The 21173-nt window shown below is 39.3% G+C and overlaps 1 protein-coding gene across 1 annotated transcript; it reads right to left on the bottom strand.

The window, feature by feature from the left end:
* Positions 1-908: 908 nt before the first annotated feature.
* On the bottom strand, positions 909-20100 carry CCDC174 (coiled-coil domain containing 174). Its single transcript, XM_074198475.1, has 11 exons — positions 19992-20100; positions 14258-14362; positions 13647-13747; positions 12633-12691; positions 11496-11676; positions 7895-7990; positions 7332-7465; positions 6855-6949; positions 4544-4676; positions 3499-3639; positions 909-1459 (listed from the first exon to the last, which is right to left on the bottom strand). The coding sequence occupies exons 1-11, from the start codon at positions 20031-20033 to the stop codon at positions 1176-1178; spliced, it is 1371 nt and encodes a 456-aa protein (XP_074054576.1). The 5' UTR covers positions 20034-20100; the 3' UTR covers positions 909-1175.
* Positions 20101-21173: the final 1073 nt, after the last annotated feature.

Genomic DNA, 21173 nt, shown 5'->3' with positions numbered 1-21173 from the left:
AACCTGCTACTTTAAATTGGGGCATGGGGCTATGAGAGCTGACAGCAGGGTCTTCTCTTTTCATTTTCTGATCTGTGGTTTAGAGCATTCCCCCAAAATAAACAGTAACATTTTGGGGCAGAGACGGATCCTTGCGCTTAACTGCTCCCCACGCTGACTTAGACCCAGAGTAGTGGTGAGAGAGAGGTGAGGAGAGGAGAAATCCCAATATTCCCATAATAAAGAAATGCCAGCAACCATGAAGAACAAGCCCCGATGTCTGGATGTTCTAAAACTAGGCAGAATAATTCAATCAGTACACACTCCCTGAGGGTGTGTCGGGTTCAAGAAACTATTCTAGGTCCAGGGATCATCAATGAAGATTTTATAAAAATGAATCATTCCTTAGGAACTCCTGCTATGACCAAGCAGATGGCTCACTTTTCTGTAACACATAATTCTAGGAAGATGTCTGAACACCAAGAAGCTAAGTGACATGACCAGGGTTGTTATAGGGGAGGACCTGAAACTGGGTCTCACTCATTTGGGCCTGAAATGATGCTGCCTTCCTAGAGAACGCTCTCATTAGGTGACTTGCTGGGTCTATTTTTGGCTGAGAGTTTACAATTTCATTCTCTTAGACTGACAGTCAGATTGGGATTTGAATTCACTCATTGTCTCACCTCACTAATCACTGTTTTTCCAGGGAAGGTTCTCTTTAAGATATTTAAATCAACTCATTTGGTAGCCAAATCTTTGAAAGATAATCCTATATGATCTAATACTTTGATAATATATAATATATATTATATATAATATAATATATAATAACAGAAAATATCTGTTAAACTGGAATAATTAACAATGGGAATAAGGATTTTTTTGGTTAGAATTTGTTCTATTATTTCAAATATGAAAGAATATTTCCATTACAATTCCAATAGCATTTTAATCCAATTAAAATGATATACCAGGCCAGCTCAGGAGCAGCAGAATTCCCAGGGTCTCAATTTTGCTGGATTCTTCTCTTTCATACTAAAATTAGCATTCTAATGACTTAACATTTCTTTAATGACAACACGGTGATCTCACCTCCCAGGGAAAGGCCAAGGGGGGAGGAAGTCAGTGTAATTAAAGTCAAGTTCTTCCTCTAAAGGAGGGAGCTGGTAGAGAAGAAAACCACCATCTTTTAATATTTATGTCACTTGTTTGTAATATGAGAGCATATCATCCAGAGTTTGGTAAGGGGGACTGGGGGCTCGTCCTGGGTAATCAGGGGAAGTTTGGGAGGAGGATGTGTTGTTCTGGCTGAAGCCAAGTCCTGAAGTGTTGCATGAAGGTCCAGATTGGTTCCAAGGCTGACTACTGAAATGACCAGTTCTCTTCTGGCTTGAATAGTAATCTGATGGTGGGGCAAACTCAGGATCTCTTTCAGCCCTGAGATCTGACTGCCTCTTTGACCAATGTCCAAAGGAAAATTCTATGGAAAAAAGAAAAAAAAAGCTTTAAGAATTCTGTTATTCCCCAGACAATGAAATATTCTTTACCTGGAAAAGGAATTATTGACATTTGATAAGGAATTTTGGAATTCAAAAATTTACATCATTTGTTTAATCAGGTTATGCATTACAAAGGGTTTTTGTAAACTATAAGTTGCTATGATAATGTAAGGTATTCATTAAAACATTAAAAGGAACAGATTGGCTCTCCATAGTTATGACTTGAAAGAAATCTTAATTGAGGATTAGAGACATTCTCAAAAAAATAAAATTTCGAAAACATAGAATTGCAATAAAACAAACCTTTTGCACTTAAAGAATCAATGCAAAACTAAGATAAGAAAGTAGGAAAAAAATTACTTAACTATGTGAGGATCTGATGTCTAAGGAGTAAAGAGCCCAGGGACAATTCAAAAAGAAACACAAACTACTGACAATAAGAGAGACCGTTCCAAACTATTAATAATAAGAAAAATGCAAAAGAAAGAAAAGCTTGCCCCAACATCAGAGAATCTATGCTCAAATCCCATTTCTGTCACTTTCCTACCTCTTGGGTAGGAGACCTTCTCTCAATAAGTCCCTTAGAGACCTCTCAGGCCTCTGCTTTCTCTTCTATGGACTGAGGGGATTGGAGGAGAGCTAGGCTTCTGGGATCCTTTCAAGCTGCAGCTCTAGGACCTTAACAACAAGTTGGTGATCATTAAGCACCTGCTATGTGTTAGAGCCTGTGAACTTGAAGGTTTCTCCTCACCCTTAGAAAAATGACAGAACATGAGAATAATTATCATTAAGATAGACTATTACAAGACAGGCACACTCTTTATTTACATTTTTGGTGGAGAGGATGTTAGAAAAACATGAGATAGGGGCAGCTAGGTGGTGCAATGGATAGAGCACTGGCGCTGGAGTAAGGAGTACCTGAGTTCAAATCTGACCTCAGACACTTAATAATAATCACCTAGCTGTGTGGCCTTGGGCAAGCCACTTAACCGGCTCGCCTTGCAAAAAACAAAAACAAAAACAAAAACAAAAAAACATGAGATAAAAAGTATCCCAACCACCCAAATATTCCTAGCAGCATTATTTGTAGTAATAAAGAAGTAGACACTTAATGAATACCTCCAAACTGGGGAACAGCGAAACAAATTTTGGCCCACAAATGGTAAGAGGAGTATGGGAGACATGTGAGAACTAAGGCAGAACTAAGTAACCAGAGCAAGACAAATGTATGACAGTAGCAACATAAAAGGAAAGGAAGAAAAGAGAAACAAGGAGAGACAATGCTGGGCCAGGAGAGGCCCAGAAGACCAATAAGAAAAACAGGAATCAGGCTGACAAGCCTTTATGAAGTATTGACTGAGGCCAGATAAGTTGGAGACAGAAAATGACAACAACCTTCCCTAACTGGATGAGCTCAGAGCCTGGGCACCTTCCCCTCTCAAGGGGAGGGATATAAGGGTTTGTGGATGCAGAATACCATCAGACTCTGCTGATGTGTTAGTTTGGCAGAACTGATGTCTTTTTCTTTTCTGACTCTTAGATATAAGGGATAAATTGCCAGAGAAGGGATGCAAAAACAAATGATAGCATTTAAATTATTTGGGGTGCCAAGGTGATGCCACAGTGATAGAGTGCCAGGTCTGAAGTCAAGAAACTAATTTTTCTGAGTTCAAATCTGGCCTTAGATGTGTGACTTGCTGCATGACCCTGGGCAAGTCACTTCACCCTGTTTGCCTCAGTTTTCTCATTTGTAAAATGAGGTGGAATAGGAAATGGCATACCACTCCAGTATCTTGGCAGTATTTCTCCCTTCTTTTTTCCTAGCTCTCTGGGCCCAAACACGTTACTAAGATCAGGAAGAGCCAAGCTGTAAGTTTAGCAAAGCTCTCTGAAACTCCCAGAAGAAGTTGCAGGAGCCTCTTGAAAGGCCCAGTCAGGGAGAAGATGCCTCAAGAGCTCCTCCTTAGGGGGGTGCAGTGGCCCCTCACAAAGCACAGGTGCCCCTGACCAGCTTTCTCACCTTTCCCTCGGTCCCACTCTCGGACATAAGGGACGCCTGGCTTGGTGTCTTTTCTCTCTTGGATGATGACTTCCACTTTGCTTCGTGGGACAGCTGGAGTTGCTTCTGGTTCTGGTGGGATTGGCCCAATCACTTCTTCTTCTGTTAGAGATGGGAAGTGGAAAGCACAATATTATTACAAGATTTAAGTTACAGCCTCTTAAATGTATCCCTTTGGAAAAAAGTTCACAAGATCAGACCCACTAACACTGCGATTAAAAACTAAAACAAATTATTCAAATTATTTAATGACCCCAACAGTTTTTGGTTCTACCTATTTCTTAATGAAAAACAAAGTACAGGCAGTAAAGGTACAGGATCCTAGAATTGACTAATTCTAGTTCACTCCATTTATTCTACTGTGGACAAAGGGAGAAGCAGCAGCAACCCTGAGGGGGTTCCTCACATAACAATATGGATAATAGCCAATATCTTAGGATTTGTGGAGAACTTGGCATGCCTGGGGACAGAGTCTCTATTACTGTGTAGAACAACAACTGAAATTACTACAAATTTTTCCAAACTTTGTCCAAGCTGGATGGAATTCATTCAGCTTATACAAAAGTAACATACGTACATAAATACACTCATACACACGTACACACACTCATCTAATTAACAATGAAGTGAAAATAAAAATGTCTGTCACAAAAGATTTCCATTTGACATTAGTTAAATCAAAATATAGACTACACTATATTTAAAGGGTACATTAAAGGACTGAACTGGTAAAAATCAATTCAAATTGATTTTTAGTTGATTAAAAGGGAATTTATTTTTAAAATATCAACTTTCCCTGTAGGGATTCAATGCTATCTTTGAGAATATTCCTTTCTCACTTCTTTTTTTAAAACAAAACTTCAAGTTTGTTTATTCTGTCTTATTTTTTAAAAAATTATCTCTTTTCTTAGAAAGAGTAACAAAAGCATGCAGCTGCATTTATCAATCATTAATAAAACAATGAAACTTTTCACTTTAAAGGTCAAGGATACAGAACCTGACATACCTGCATTCTGTTCCTCAGGCCTGTTGTCTTTTCCTTTCTGCATTTTTCTTTGCTTCAGTTTTGCAAGCCTGGCATCCAGAAGTGCTTTTCGCTTTTCTTTGATGTTTTCTCGTCTGGTTCTTTGGTCTGTAGTCTGAATAAATAGAGGGAAAAAAGTGTTAAAAATGAAGCTAGTGGTTGAGTGATTGGAGAAAATACAATTCTCATCTTCTGGATAGTTCTAAAAAGGACTGAAACTACATAACTAGTTGTATTCATCAACATACTCATTTTTCATACATAAAGGTATAAAACAGAAAATTTCTTAATCAGAGGGACCACTGAGGTTGTCTAGGAAATAAGATGTATCTGAAGAGAAATCTCTTTTCGACAACAGGTCTAATAAGCATTTGGTTTTGGGAAGAGTGTGTGAGAGAGTGTGTGTGTGTGTGTGTGTGTGTGTGTGTGTGTGTGTGTGTATGTGTGTGTGCACGCACACATGCACACATATGTCTCCAAATCCCTCAATACAGTTCTCACTTTATGTAAATTTTCATTACATACATAAATTTCAAAGTTATGTAAAGAATTCTGAAAGAAATCTTCATTCCAAAACATCTGTTAGCTTATATATAACACACACACTCTCTCTCTCTCTCTCTCTCTCTCTGCTCCTTCCCCTATCCTACCACTACAAAATCCCTTCCAAGTGAAAGGAGATGCATGGTCACAAGAAAACCCATCTTTGCTGCTGAATCCTGAGCTTGATGTAAGGTTTGAGACTTATGGGCTGGGAGAGAAGAGACCATGGTCCTGTTCTATGTGCCCATCCTTGGTCCTATGCCTCCTTTCCTCTCCTCTCCTCTCCTCTCCTGTCTCTGTCCCTGGCCCCCTGTGTCTTTTCTCTTGATTCCTACCAGAACCCAACATGGCTGACCCACCCCAATGTGCTCCTCCTCCTTCTGACTCCAGCCCCAATATGTCATTGAACTGTGCACCGGCCCCCTTCCTTACTGCTTATTTCCTTCCCTTCCTTTCCCACTTCCACAGGCAAATTCACATTACGTAAAATTGCTTTTCATGAAGATCTGCAGAACAGCCTGCTTACTCAAAGCAAGAATCATCTGCATGCATACATGCACATGCATGCATGTACACACAAACATAGGTACACTACAAGTGAATGCATGTAAACACACCATTGTGTCCATTTTTGGATAACATTAATCATTAAGAAGTTTTTCCTTATGTCATAATTAAAATTTGTTTACCTTTTCACATTGTCCCTAATTGCCTGCTAAGGATCAAATAATTAATGTCTATGATGTTTTGTTCTTAACAACCTTGTGAGGTCGGTAGTTCAAAGATTAGACACATTTATAGCAGAGACAATCGAGGATCGGGGTCTAAGAAACATTTTCATGTCTACACAGCCAGGATGTGTCACAGTTTGGATCTGAACCTAGTCTTCCAAGTCTCCCTAATTCCCTATCCCTACAACACCCTTCAAATACTTAAAAAAGAGTCATCATAGTTCTGCTCCATCTTGTCTCTCCTAAGTCAAATATTCTGAGGTTTCTAAAAATGGATCTTTGCAGGGGATGATGTGGTTTTTATTCCCAGGCTATTCTGGTGACCCTCCTCTGCATCTCTCTAGTTTTTCCGTCCTACCTGTTTGCTGTTACAATGTACAAATCATCAAGAACCGATTCAGCTCTGGACATGATACTTCTACTATTGGAGCCTAAAGTTGCCTCAGCTTTGGTGCCTTCCTTTCTTGCAGACCCCAGAACTTTTTCAAAGGAACAGTTATTGGATAACATCCTCCCATCTGGATTCCATCTGGACACTAGTATTGCCCACCAGCTTCATATCACATTCTAAAAATGAACTCAAACTAGTTGGTTGGTTTATTTGTCCCCTAAAATCCTCTAAATGAAAATGATCATCAATGCTATTTTATTTTAGTATTTCAAATTCTCATGCAAGCAAGCTGAAGCTCTTGTAAGGTTGGACAAGTGGTATTACGCCCCATGGCCTTATAGCTCAAAAGGAGATCCAGATCCCCCTGAAGCATCACTCAAGGTGAGAACAAACCGCTTCTCTTCACAGATACTAACAAAAGGTGGAAACTTCCAGGGGGCCCTTGTTAGACATATAATTGCTTAGCAGTGAAAATGTAAAGCCATGGGGCTGCTTGGGATATCTCTGTGTGAAAGCATAGTCTTGGCTCTTTCTTTCAGTTGACCAAATATCTGCAATATTCCCAAGAGCAGAATGAGGAAAAAAAGCATGTCTACAGAAACCTGGCCATCTGCTTGGAATTCCATACCTGCTCTCTCAGCATTTCTAAAGTCTCCATTTGCTTGTTTCTCAGTGTTTTATCTCGGGCAAAGGCAAAATATCCAACACCAAGTTGCCGGGCCTCTGAAATAAAGAAAACCCAAAGGAGAGATCAAACTTCCTTGATTTATATAAAGGTTCATGTTACTTGAACACTCAAGCTTGATAGTAAAGCCAGAAAGGAAAGTACCTGTCACCAAGACAAAAAAAAGCTAACACTTTATATCCAGTATCAATACTGCATGACAAAAACGAAGAGGTAGCCCTTAGGCGTTAAGTAAGAAGAGTTTCTAAAAAACTACCTGATTGATCACTTTTTAAGGGTAATAGAATAAACTAATGGGACAATAGCTATCTTCATTACAGTGGTAGATTAACCCTAATTTCTTCCCCACCTATGCCCAGCCCCATCCCATTCACCATTTTTAACTGGAGATGATATTAAGGTCAAAAAAATCAACCCTACCATTTTCTCGAATGTCCTCATAGTGGACAGGTCCTACTGGTCTGCTCAAGGCCTCCTGCTCTTCCTCCTCCCACTGCTGGCGCTGAAGCTCTCTTCTCATATCTTCAGACAATAGAGTTTTGTCACTAACATATCTAGTAAACAAATTTAAAAAAAAGCAAGACTACCTTCAAATATGACTTGTGTGTAACATTTCTGTGCCACTCAGTCATTCAGAGCTGAAACATTTTCTTTGGATAAATCATGAGAGTCACAAAAATAATGTCACTTGGAAAGGTGACTCTGAGGGATTATAACATATTAGACATAAGGAGAGAGGATGCATATCTGAATCTGGAAGGGCCCTGAGTCACAGAGTCCCATAGAAGAGGAGCCTTTGAAGGCTCAGAGGGTGTACATCCCTCCTAGGTACACACTACATTATTTTAGAGTAGAAGGTGTTGCATAATGGGTCTGTTGGGCTGTCAAGAGGGTCTCTGGCACTCCATTATAATAGAGCTTCACCAATATGCCGGTACCACCAAGCCACCCAGGCAGAATGCAGTTCTTTCATGTATACTTACAGTTTTCCTTTAAGATTTTTATCCATTTCCAACAGGCCTGGCAAATCCTTTTTCATACAGCGTCTAGAACGGCCTAAAGAATCCACATAATCAACCCTGAAAAGGGAAAAACAAAAAAATCAAGAAGGATCTGTAATTGAGGTTTATGCTTTCCAAAAGAAGGAAGTTAGTGCTCACTGAAGAATAAAGTTGGCTAAAGAACATTTTAACATATTGATTATAAACTATTAAAGATAATATGAAAATAACCCTACAAAAACCAAAAACAAAGCCATTAAAGTTGACCCAAAAGAGATTTACAATATACTAATCTCATGTTTAGAAATTGTAGAGCATCAGGTCTTTTAAAGCTCTGATTTCTAACAGATATTGTCATAGTTCAAGACTGCTCAAATACAGACTAGGGTTGGATATAAATTTCCTAAATTACATTATAGTCACTTGTTTAAGTTTATTCTACATCCCCAAAGTTTTCTCTCAGTTTATTCCAATTTTCATCCTTGTCCTTTCCCAGTAGAAAGTCAGGGAATGGGAGTAGTTATACCTCTGAGCTCCTGTTTCTCTATCTATTAAATGAGAATAACAATTGCATCACCAGGAATTCCCCCAGGGCTGTAGTGAGAAGAGTGTTCTACAGAGGTTAAACAGCTATACAAAAGTGGGCTTAATTATTGTTTTTGAATCAGCATTTTTCTATTTTTACAAGATACAGGTATTTTATTATTCTTAAGTTGTAACATTGATAAGCAGTACTCAGTGCTGTAAAAGCTTTCTGGACAAATAGTTTTTATATCCTTTATCTCTGGCTTCTTTTTCTTACTTTTGCTCAATTTTAATTTTTTAAGATTATGGGAAGGAAGGAAAACACAAGGAAAAACAGAACAGATAAAAAATTTTTTTGTGAGTGGAAATTTTTTTCAATGGAGTTAAATGATTTGTCCAAGATCAAATAACTAGTTAGTAACAAATGTCAGAGGCCAAATTTGAACTCAGGTCCTAATGACTCCAGGATCAGTGCTCTATACACTGTACCATCTAGCTGCCCTCCTCCCAAATAAATTATTTTTGCAGTTTGACCAATGCACAAATGACAGGCAGAGTTTCAAAGCTGATCTTAGAGATCACCAAGTCAAACTCTCTTATTTAAGAGATGAAGAAAAGGAGGCTCAGCAAGAAGACTTGCCCAAAGCCACATAACAGTTAGTGGCAGAACTGGTCCTAGAATCCAGGTCTCCTGATTCCCAGTCCCAGTTTGGCACCTTTTCCACAAACTGATCTCTACTAAAAAATATTAAAATAGTATTATGATGTGATTGAGAGAATTAAAAAGAGAATTTCAAAAGACTATAAATTCTTTAAGGACAAAAATTCTCTAGGAGCATACATAAGTCCAGGATTGGCAGGACCTGAGAGATGATCTGGTCTGTTTTCCTCATTTTACAGATATAGAAACTGGGACCCAAGGCGTTCAGGAAATACAGAGTGGGATTTACACCCATGTCGTTTAACCCAAGCTGCCTCCCCAAGTCTCCTGGGATGGTTGTGTTCTATAGCTCAGCAGAGACATAATGGTTGTCTGTGACAGTGGCTAGAGCTGGGGAGACCTGGGTTCAAGCTCCATCTCACTCCTACACTGGCTGTGTTACACTGGGCAAGTCACTTAAACTTCTCAGGGTGTTAGGCAACTCTCTACATATTCAAGCTTCAAAGCAGGTGGAAAAGATCCTCTCTTTGATTCTGATGAAATCCCAGGTCGGTCCCTATGCTGGAAAGGCATTAGAGATCACCCAGGGAGCAGATTCCAATCCAATCTCCTCAATATCCAAAGGAGGAAATGCACACCCAACAGAGAAATGGCTTGTTGAAGGTCACAAAGTTGACAAGGACCATCAGGCCTGGGACTCAGATCTTCTGGGACCTAGTCTTGAGTTTGTTCCTGTATACTCTCACTAAATACTTGTGGATTCACTGATTGATTAAAAAGTCACAGCTATAGGTATCTCAGAGATGCAGCTTTGAATTCTTTAAATATTCTTCCCTTCAAGCATATTGAAAGCAAATATATAGAACTGAGAGCTCAATATTCAAACCATGTATTAAAACAGAATGCATGGGAATTTGTAACTGCAGTCCTAAGCTGATTACTACAAGAAATAAAATCTCTAACTGTCTAAGCAGTTTCCTTTTTTAATGAATAAATTGAAAGGAGAAAAAAAAGATCTTGCCAGATGGCCTTCATCATTATTTACAGTATCACTGCTGAAAGATTATCTGCCACCTGGAACTTAACTACAGAGTACTTTTTATGAGCAATTAGAATTCTAGAGCTTAATTTAAAAACAAAGAGGCGTTCAGAAATGCTGGGAAAGCAGCTCCTTGCACCATATGGTGGCAAGTGACACCTTCAATTGTCCCCCAAACTCTTCAGTTCCATGAAAAATTGCTTGTGATCATACAGAATTTATAAATGAACAATGGCATTAAACCTTTCAAAATTTAGAAGGTTTCTGGAGTGAATGTCATTTCTGAAGAAGCTGTGGAAAACAGAAGTTCAATAACTACTAGTTAAGTCAACTGTTCAATCAACCAATCTGGATTGTGTGAAGTACAGGAAGATAGGAAACTAGATAGGAAACTATAGGCACTGAGAGACAAAGATAACAAGAGAAGAGATCTGGGCAGAAGGGTTTCAACAAAGTGGAAAAGGATTAGAATAAAAAGGGAGAAGAATGGGAACAACACCCTAGACAGAGGTTTCCCCCTTTCCACCCTCCCCTCTACCATAATTCTTATTGGACAGTGTGCACCTAACTCTAAAAGCTCTTTGGGGAAAGATAATATCTTTTGAAATTTAACTGACAAGGTACCAGAAATCATCAACATCTCCACCAAGACAAAACATTAAACTTGTGTTTTTATATCAATGTAAGGAAAACACTAAGAAGATCATTTAAAATTAAATAGTAAGGAGTAATTTTATATTCATGTGAACTACCTTTTTTTAAAAAAAATCTAAGTTAACTTATCTTTATTAAGGAAAAAAATGTTATTTCTGATGCATTTTCAGGTTTGTGTTATCTTTTAAAGCTTTCATTGATTTCTAGAAGGACCTATATATACCAGAATATTTCATAAATGGGTAATATTTATTGCACCTAGAATTCTCTGGGCAAAATATCTGCTAATACTGATAGTTCAATAAAGACAGAAATAAAACAGTACAGTCCTAATCAGCAGCTGAAGAAAAAGTCTAGAACAGCTTAGTTCTGAACAAATAACATATTCCCATTTGCTTTGTTTTTCAAAACACTTTTTTTGGTGCTAAACTGTTGTAGAAAGTCACATAATATGTTGTGGATAGATATAAAAAGACATTCATAAATAACCATGTTTACTTCTGTGATAATCCATTCTAGTCTTAACATCACTTAGATTACAAAAGACTCACTTACAAAGGAATGCTAAAAGTTAAAAAAGTTAAGAAGGGAGAGCAAGATAGTAATGAAAAATAAAAGTCATGATGTTCTCAGAGAACATCATGAGAAAAAAGGGAAAAAGTGAATCTGACGTAATGAGACACGAATGATTAAATACTACAAACCACTCTTCACTGGGGTCTTGGGGAGGAGGTATATCGGCTTCAGAAAGAGCTTTGTCTTCAACTTCCTCCCTTTCTGAGTTCTCTTTGGATTCTTTGCTCCGGTTTAGGGCTTGCATTTCTTTTCGTTTGTCTATGATCTTCTGTGTGAAATCCACAAGGTACATCTCTTCTGTTTCTTCATCTGAAAGAAAAATCAATTTTTAGATATTTGACATCAAAGAACACACTGAGTAAGAAATCAATACAAAACAGTCACATTCTTCTTCATGGTGGCTGACATTTCCCTTGACAGCTTCATGAGATGATGCCTACCCCTCCCCTTGTGCACTCTTACGAAGACACAGACCCTGAAGGCCTTTCGTGATGTTGCCAGCTGCCCGTTGTTCTGTCAATGAAGACTAACTCTTAGAGGACTGTTACGCTCAGTGAGAATGGTGCTGGCTAGAGAGCACAATGATAAGTTTAGAGAAACACTGGGCCAATGACAGAGGGCAAAAAATAATTACCCTTCTCTATGTATGACAGACAAATCAATAAAGAACAGCACCAATTTGGGGGAGACTGATTGTGCAAGATATTCTTGATGTAAGTGGGAAAAATCACATCACATGGTATGTGGTGAACCTTATTTGAACTATTTTATAACTAAGTTCTTTAAACTGTTTTTATGTGAGATTTTTGCAACACTTAATTTCAGTTTTAAAAGAGTCACAGGAATCCTATCTAACTACTCAGTAAATATTTACTCAAAGACTACTACGAATAATACAAAGGGCTAGGAGAAATATGGGCCACCAGAAACACTGTCCTGAAACGTCAGAATCTGACACAGTGTCTGGTGTCAGAGCCAGGACCGTTTCCTTCTTTGTAGTCATCACAGTGTCTTGAGCATAGTAGGTACTTGATGATGGATCAACTATAAAAATGGAATCAGTGCTCAATAAATACTGATGATTTGATTCAATTCCTTTTCTGGGCAAATGTGTAGAAAAAGGCAAATAACAGATGCCAACTGGACCATTTGGCAGGTTTCTTCCCTATTATTATTGTTGTTGTTGAAAAACAAAATACATATTTCAACAGGGTTCTAAGTGAAGACAAAATTAGAAACACTTCAACATCTCTCAGTTTACTCACCTAAGAAGTCCCCTTTAGTCATCTTTTCATACAATTTGGCTTTTTCTTCTAATTTTTCCCTAAAGAGAAGAAATCAGTGTTAAAAAAAAATAGTACTTTCAACTATAAAACTAAAACTAATTCAGAGTTACCAAAGACCCCAAACGACAAGTGGCATTAAATGTCAAGAAGGTGAGAGGCCTCCAAACACCAAGAACAAAAGACTTCAGAAAAGGTGTCCACAGACACACTAACAAGAAAACATTCAATCTTTGTAATAGAATTGAAAGCCAGTGGCTCTCAGTGTAGCCAGGGAGCCAGACCCAGGCCATCTGTGGGTTGATGTCTCATCACACTAGTGTTTACATTATTACAAAGCATGCTCTTTTGACATGAGCAATCTACTACGACTAATTATATATATATATCTATATCTATCTATCTATCTATATCTATCTATCTATCTATCTATCTATCTATCTATCTATCTATATATATATATATAGCAAGAGTTGACCTGTATTGATCATTTTATAGTGTATAAAACACTTTATGGGTATTCCGTAATCTGATCCGCATTACAACTCTGTGAGTTTACATATACTAACATGTGGCATTATCTTCATTTTATAAATGAGTAAACTGAGGTCCAGAGAAGTTAAGGCAACTTCATGGAATCACAAAGCCAGGAGGAGTCAGGTCAGTTCTCCTGACTCTTAGTCCAACCTTAATCCAGACTACAGTATATCACCTCTCAAGAAATAGCTGTTCTCTTAGTTCTGGTGAGGTTTACTTTTTTGCAGAAGTAAGCAGGACCAGGTGGGATTGCTCCAGAAATCTTATGTCACAACTAAACTGAACCAAGGAGCTAAAACTTTGAAACATGCTGATATTAAGGGTAGGAAGCAATCAAAAGAATCCGTTTTCTTGGAGATACCCATTTTATTGGCATGATTTAGATTCTCCTTGGCCTAAAGGCTAAAATTAAATCTCTAAAGGTGATGAAAACCCATAGTTTCTAGGGTTTGACATTACCTTGATTTATCTAATGTCTTCTGCTCTTCAATTTTCTGTTCTGCATCTTTTTCAGCCCGTTCTGAAACACCAGCATTCTGTTTGTTCCAGATACTTGGTTTCTGGGGAATTAAAAAAAAAACCACAACAAAACAAACATATGTCTGTCAGTAAGACCACTACTTATTAGTCAAAGAGAAACAACGTGCAAATAATTAGCAATGGAACACAAAACATACCTATGGTGCTTGGGGGAGCTTGTTGACAACATTTTCCATACATTCATATAATATCATTAGTAGCATTAATCTATTCATTAATTACAGCCTCACTGAGTTCTCCAGTTTTAAAAACTGACATATTTGTAGAATAATATCCATTGTACATAATTGACAATATAAATGAAGCTAAACCACTAAAATCTGAAGCCAACAACTCTCTTAGGGCTTCCTCATTACGTTTTGCTGTTCTCATTTGATATCTGTCCAGTATAATAATGCAAGTGGATTTTATTCCCTGGGATTATGTTAGAACCAAAATACATGTGAATAGACATTATTTTCTACCATCTGGGTTCAGGAGACAATATATATCTTATGCCTACTGGAAATGAATAATTATTGTATTTCTACCTTGCTGGTTGCTTTTGGTTTTCCTGGAACTCCAGCATCTTTGAGAAGTTTTTCTTGTTTAAACTCTTCTTGTTTTCGGAAAAGTTCAGCCTTGAGGTCCACTAACTAGAAGAAAAATTAAAAGCAATCACTTGTAACATTAATCAAACTGAATGGGTGAAAATCAAAGAGGATGAGGAATGAACATTGATTATATTATGGGTATGCAGTTATATGTACAGCTCACTGTGTTAGGCCATTAGTATTATCTTGAACAATTAGTTTGTAAGAGAAGATTGGGTAGACCAGGTTGTCTTTAGGAAACTGGGCACCCTCTGAAAGATCTTTTTTTTTTCTTTTTAGGTTTTTTCAAGGCAAATGGGGTTAAGTGGCTTGCCCAAGGCCACACAGTTAGGTAATTATTAAGTGTCTGAGACCCCTCTGAAAGATCTTAAGAAGCTCCCCAACACAAAAATTCATTTTAATGTTCACAAATCACAAACTACTTAACAACTACATGAAAGAGTGCTCCAAAACACTATTGAAGAAGAGAAATGAAAATTAAAGCAACTCTAAAGATTCACCTCATACTCTGCAAATTGATAAAATGATAAAAGATGGAAGTTAACAGTGATAGGGTTATAGAAAAATATACACACACTGATATACTGTTAAATGGAGCTAAAAGTGATCCAATTACGTGGGAAAGCAATTTGGAATTTTGATAAAGAAGTGAAGAAAAGTCCATATTCTGCTCCAGAGATCTCACTAGTGGGTATATATTATAAGATCAAAAACATAAAGAAAGATCACATATACAACAAAATATTCAGAGCAGAACTTTTTGTAATAGCAAAGAAACAGAAACAAAGTAGATACCCATAAATTGGGAAGTGACTAAACAAAATGTGGTACATGAATATAATAAAATATTACTGTACTGACTACTGTAAGAAATGATAAAAATTCAGAGAAACACTGGAATACTTATTTCAACTGATATAAAGTGGAGAAGTTAGAGCCAGGAGACAATATACAAAGATAAACATAAAGTAAATGGAAGGAAAGAAAAACCACAAAACTAAATACTGAATAAATATGATTGAAACTGACCCCTGAGGAGGTGGGGACTGAGAATGGGCCATTACACATAGCTTCAACCTCTGATAATAGGTTAGTTTTGCTGATTTGCTTCCCAATTCCCCTCACTCCCCCCCCCCCCCGTCTTAAATTCTTTGTTACAAGAGATGCTTTGCTACATAGGGAAGAAAGGAGACTATTCAGAAATGAATATGAAGGTGAAACAAAAAACAAATTATACCGTCACAATTTTTAAAAAGCATCTTGTCCGTGTCCTTCTCTATGGCTTTAAATCATGGAAAATCATGATCTCTAAAGAATCAAACCCCAAAGACAATGGAGAAATTCATGGCATATATAAACAGGCTATATCATATTACCAATGATAACTTGTACTGAAAAAAAATGGCATAACACATTTCATCCAGAAAAGGTAGGGATAGGAATAGAAGCTCAGATTTCATCGTTACAAGGAATCCCTTGACCAATGCAAACTGTTACCTTTGCTTCTAGTCCTAGTCTAGAAAACTGAGAGGTTAAGGGATTTGTCCAGGTACACACAACCTGTATGTGGTAAAGGTAGGAAAAGAGCCAAGGCCGTTCCCATTTTTCAAGGACAGTTCTTCTGTTCACAATACATGCTGTGATATGGCAGGAATAACAAAAGGCTACCCAAGTGTTGCCTTAGTCCTCATTACTAAAAAATCCAGAGGATGGCTGGTTTTTAATGCATTTGGTGTATATTCTTCAGATGATTTTTGAAAGAATGTAAACATAAAAGAGAATCATACAGCAGAGAGCATGAATAGCTGTGATCTCCACCAGGGGAGAACATACACTGCTGAGATTCAATTTTTCAAACTGCTTAAAATAAGTAAATGTAATAAATACATTTATTAATGCCAATGAGATCTTGGATATAATTATTGACTAGAGATAATGTTAATGCAAAGAGAGTTGAATACAAAATCAGAAGACTCAGGCTTCAATCTTTTGATCTAATCACTAAATAGTTCTGACCTCGGGCAAGTCACATGACATTTTGGGCTTTAGTTCTATGAAATAAGGGGATTAAACAAGAACTCTAAGGATCTTACAAGGACTTAGAGAATTTCATGTTCTCTTGCCTTTCATCTATATCTTTATTCTATCCTTCTGAGCTTCAGAAAAGGTTTTTCTTATTTCGACAATCAGTTTCTAGTTTGGAAGAATATCCCAAGTGTCACTTTCCAGAGTAAGAGACAGTTTCATTTTCAGAATTTAATTTTCTTTAATAGATGTTAAGCTTTCATCTTTTCCTCTGGGCCTGCCTAAGACAAATTCTTCAATCACAACAGCATAAAGATAGTTCTAAATGACACTTACAAAGGTTAAAGCATCGCAAAACTGAGAACTGGAAAGAAATGTAGAGATCATTTAGTCCAGTGCTTCTATTTTTCAGATCCTATTTCCCAAGGTCAAGTTCCAAGAATCTATAGCCCAGACTGTATGTAGGAACCCAGAGTTGTCCCTACCTGTTAACTGGGCTGAGCTTTGTTGGGATTGCTAGACTCCAGTCTTCAGGCTCCTGGCCTGCCCACATCAAAGGTTATGGCATTTGACAGTGTGAACTACTCTTTTCTCCTGGAGAGTCTCTCTTCTTTGGGTTCTTGTGATTTCTCTCTTTGTCCTAATTGCTTCATCTTAGTCTCTATGGAGGGTATCCCCCAAGGTTCTGCCCAAGGTCATCTTCTCTCTTCTCTGTATAGTATCTCAACATCTTCTATCAACAACTTCTTGAAGATGATTCCTACACCTTTTTATTCAACCTTAGTGTCTCTTTCTCCCAAGTATATGATCCCATATGATCAGCTGCCATTTGGACATTTACAAGTGGATTTCTGTAGGCATTTCAAACTCACATGATAAAAACAAAACTCAATTCTCCCCTCAATCCCCACCTTCTTCTCAATCTTTCTATTACTGTTGAAGTCAACCCAATCTCATTATGATCCTAAATTCTTATCTCACACTCACTCTACCTACTTAATCTATGGACAAATCTTGTCATTTCTTTTTCTCCTTCTCTATATTTCCTTCTCTATACTTAGTTACCAATGAGTTTCAGCCCTCCTCACTTCTTGCCTAGACCATGACAATAATCCTTTACATTTGTCATTTGCCTTGTCTCTCCCCTTCACATAATTCCTTTTTCATTTAGTTGCCAAAGGGAATTTCCTAAAATGTTAGGATGATCATGACATCTGTTACTCAATAAATTCCAATGGCTCCCTCATCAAGATCAAATATAGAGCCATTTGGTTTTTAAAGTTCTTCACAACTTGGGTACTTCTACTATTGCAGTCTTCCTAAATTCTATTCCCCTCCACACTTGATAAGCCCATCAGACTGAACTACTTGGTATTCCTTGAACCCTTATCTCCTGTCTATTTACTTTAGACACTGGTTGTCCCATACATCCCTGGAACATTCTCCCTTCCAGTCCCACACTCTTGGAATTCCTTGCTCTCTAAAGACACAGCACAAGGACCAGATGCTCCTTGTGTGAACTTTTCCAGTGCCACCCTTTCCACTGACTTTGTATATATATATATCTTCTATGTTATGATTTTCATAGTCTGGACTTTTCCAGTGCCACCCTTTCCACTAACTTTGTATGTATGTATGTATGTATGTATGTATATATATATATATACACACATATATATATATCTTCTATGTTATGATTTTCATAGTCTGCTCCATTCAAACAGAAGATCCTTAAAGACTAGAGTCATTCTTGCTTTTGCTTTGCATTATCAACACTTAAGAAAAATATGGCACAAAATAAAACACTTATCAAATGTTCCCTGACTGACTGATATGTGGAAGCTATAAGATAGCGTCACTTGAGGTTTCAAGCAGAGAGTTGGTCATTTTTCAGGGATGTGATGGAAGGAATAACAGGATGGATGAGGTGGCTGCTGAGGTACTTTCTGACTTGGATATTTTTCTGTAATCTGAACCACAGAAAGGACCTCTCTATATCTGAATCACACATTAAAAAGTTAAGTCAAGAAGGACTCAGAAGAATTTTTGACTAGTCAAAGGGCACAGAAAATAAGATAATATAGATAAAATTAAATAAAATAGATAAAAAATTGTAAACCTGACTTTTACTTACTTTTTGAGCAAATTATTTTATTTCTTTGGGCCTCATTTTCTTTACCTGCACAATGAGGTATAATCAATAATTTCCTAAGGTCCCTTCCAGTTTTAAATAAACAAAAATGGGAAAATATTATGTCCAATCCATACATGAACAAGAATTCGTACAAGATTTTTGATATATGTTCATCTAATCTCTTCTTACAGTCATAAAATATACAATATTCTAGGGGAGACACGGTCCACAGACTCAGGAAGTTCTTACTCCTCTGGAGCATCTGAAATCCATTCCTTGATATTCAGGAAGAATCAGATGGGGTCCACGTTAACCTAATAACTCGGCTTGGAATCCAAGTCAAGACATGGATTTATCCTATTTAAACTGTTCTTTAAGCTTCATCACAGTATGGAGTCAACTCTTAGTTCTCCAAAGCTTTGCCAATAGAAAATAAACTAATGGGGCAGGTTCTTGGCCATCCCAGGTAATGGAAAGAAAATATCTGTTGCCCAAGGTCCAGCCCAGCTACGTCTAGGAAGGTTCTGTGTTCTAAGCTGTGGAAACCCCCAAAGACTCTCTAATCAATCTTATAGACAGGTTGCTGCATGCATCAGTGAAGCCATATAGACAAAATTAAAGCCTTTTTTTTAAACAAGTTCCCTGTTGTCAGTACTTAAAGGATCTGTGATCTCACTTCAAGGCTTTGATTCACCCATACCTTCTAATTCTGCATTGTTCTCAAGTAAATTTTCACATAAATACTCCCCTCTTCAAAGGGGAGTATTTACTGCTGTCCTTGTAAAAATCCAACTCCTTGATTTTGTTTTATTAAAGATATTATTTGAGTTTTACAATTTCCCCATCTTACTTCCCTCCCCCATCCTCACAGGAGGTAGCTTGTCCATCGTTACATTGTATCCATGTTGCACATTGATCCAAATTGCAGCTTCTTGATTTTCTTCAATGATCCTGTGGGGGCTTTGATGACAGGGCTGGGGGGAACCCAAGGGCCTGGACCCAGCATCGGGACTCAGGGACCCAGACCTAAGTACCTGGCCCAAGGCCCCGGATCTAAGTATCTGGACTCAAGGCCCCGGATCCAAGTACCTGGCCCAAAGCCCCGGATCTAAGTATCTGGACTCAAGGCCCCGGATCTAAGTATCTGGACTCAAGGCCCCGGATCCAAGTACCTGGCCCAAGGCCCCGGATCTAAGTATCTGGACTCAAGGCCCCGGATCTAAGTACCTGGCCCAAGGCCCCGGATCTAAGTATCTGGACTCAAGGGCCAGCCACAAGGCCCAGGTCCAAGCAGCAGAGGAGCAGGAGGTCCGGGCCCCCGGGGGAGGGGAGAACTTCTGCCCCGGGCCTGCCGGGGGTGGTCATCGCGGCCCCCGGGGGCAGGAGCCCGGGCCGGGCCGGCAGAGCCGAGGCCGCGGCTGCGCCGGGCCAGCGTCCTCGGTGGCGGGGGGAGGCTGGCCCGAGTCGGGGCCGGGGCCCCCGGGGTCCGGGGTCCGCGCGCGGCGCACTCACCGAGGAGGCCGTGACGTCCAGCGGCTTCTTCCTGCGGTCCATGGTCCCGGAGGCCCCGGCCCGGCCCGGCCCGGCCCATCAACTCCAGGCGGAAGCGATCGTCCCGGCGGTGCCGTAAAGCGACGCGGGGGGGGGGGCGCTTTTCTGACAGTGCCGTAAAGCAACACGGAGCCTCTCAGGCGCCATCTTAGGGAGGGCAAGTGTGGCAGCGAGGAGCGCCGAGGCTGTTTGTGGCCCCGCCCCTGGGCGCCCCCCGCTTGTCCCCCACTTCTCCCCAGGACTTTACTCTTTGGTCAGGAGCCTTAGTTCACTCCAGGGCCATCTCCAGGCCTCCTGATCCCCATCTGACCCATGGACCCAGATGGCCCTGGAGGAGAAAGCGAGGCAGGACCCTCAGCGGAGCCCCCTCACTCAAATCCAATTCATGTGCATGTCATGGCATCACCTTCCTGATGTCGTGGCCTTCTTCCAGAATGAAGGACAAATCATCATCATCATCACCATCATCATCATCACTCTGGCTAGGTCTAGTGCCATTTAGGCCGCTCTCTAAAGCAGCTCTCATAGCTCTCTCTCTGCCCCAGAAAGTTGTCTTTTCTCCACATAAATAAGAGCCCCGGTTTCTACAAAGGCTTCTGATACGGCGCAAACTCAGGGGTCCCTGGTGGTCCTTCTTTGGACATGCTGGGGCTCATCAATAACGTTCCTAAAATGTGGTCCCCACAAATAAGCATTGCTCCCCTCGTGGCATCTGATGGAGGCAGAGGATCCGTCTGAATGATGCTTCTACTTGGCTGGATGGCCAGCACAAGGGACCCCGAAGCACTCGGGCCAGGGTCTCTCCTCATGCCCTTCTATTGCTTCCCACCCTTCTGTCCTCCATCCCCAGGACCAAGAGAATATTGTTGGGGCATCGGGGATGCCCCATGTGTTGAGAATTATGTCAAGACCCTCACTTGAGCATTGGCCTGGATCACTCAGAGGACTCCAGCTTATATCCCAGTTCCACCACTTCATGACTTTGATCCAGAAAAGCTAGACTTCTAAATTTTAATTTCCCTATCTGCCCAATAAGAGTAAGAAATAATAAAATGACTGTTCGTCCTATCTTGGTGCCACCATTTCTGAGGATCAAAAATTCTTGGAAACTTTTGATTTGCTTTGCCAAGATAAAGGACCACC

This window comes from Macrotis lagotis, chromosome 8, assembly GCF_037893015.1.
Source record: "Macrotis lagotis isolate mMagLag1 chromosome 8, bilby.v1.9.chrom.fasta, whole genome shotgun sequence".
NCBI lineage: Eukaryota > Metazoa > Chordata > Mammalia > Peramelemorphia > Peramelidae > Macrotis > Macrotis lagotis.
Note: the sequence above shows the minus strand (reverse complement) of the source record. Positions and strands in the feature narration are given on the sequence as shown.

Bases quoted from the DNA above. Each gene is read 5' to 3' on its own strand.
- CCDC174 (XM_074198475.1), bottom strand. From the start codon at position 20,033: ATGGACCGCAGGAAGAAGCCGCTGGACGTCACGGCCTCCTCG. The intron at 11,677-12,632 runs GTGAGTAAACTG...TTTTTCTTTCAG, and splicing joins GACTAAAGGGGACTTCTTAG to ATGAAGAAACAGAAGAGATG. The intron at 1,460-3,498 runs GTGAGAAAGCTG...TTTTTTCCATAG, and splicing joins AGAGTGGGACCGAGGGAAAG to AATTTTCCTTTGGACATTGG.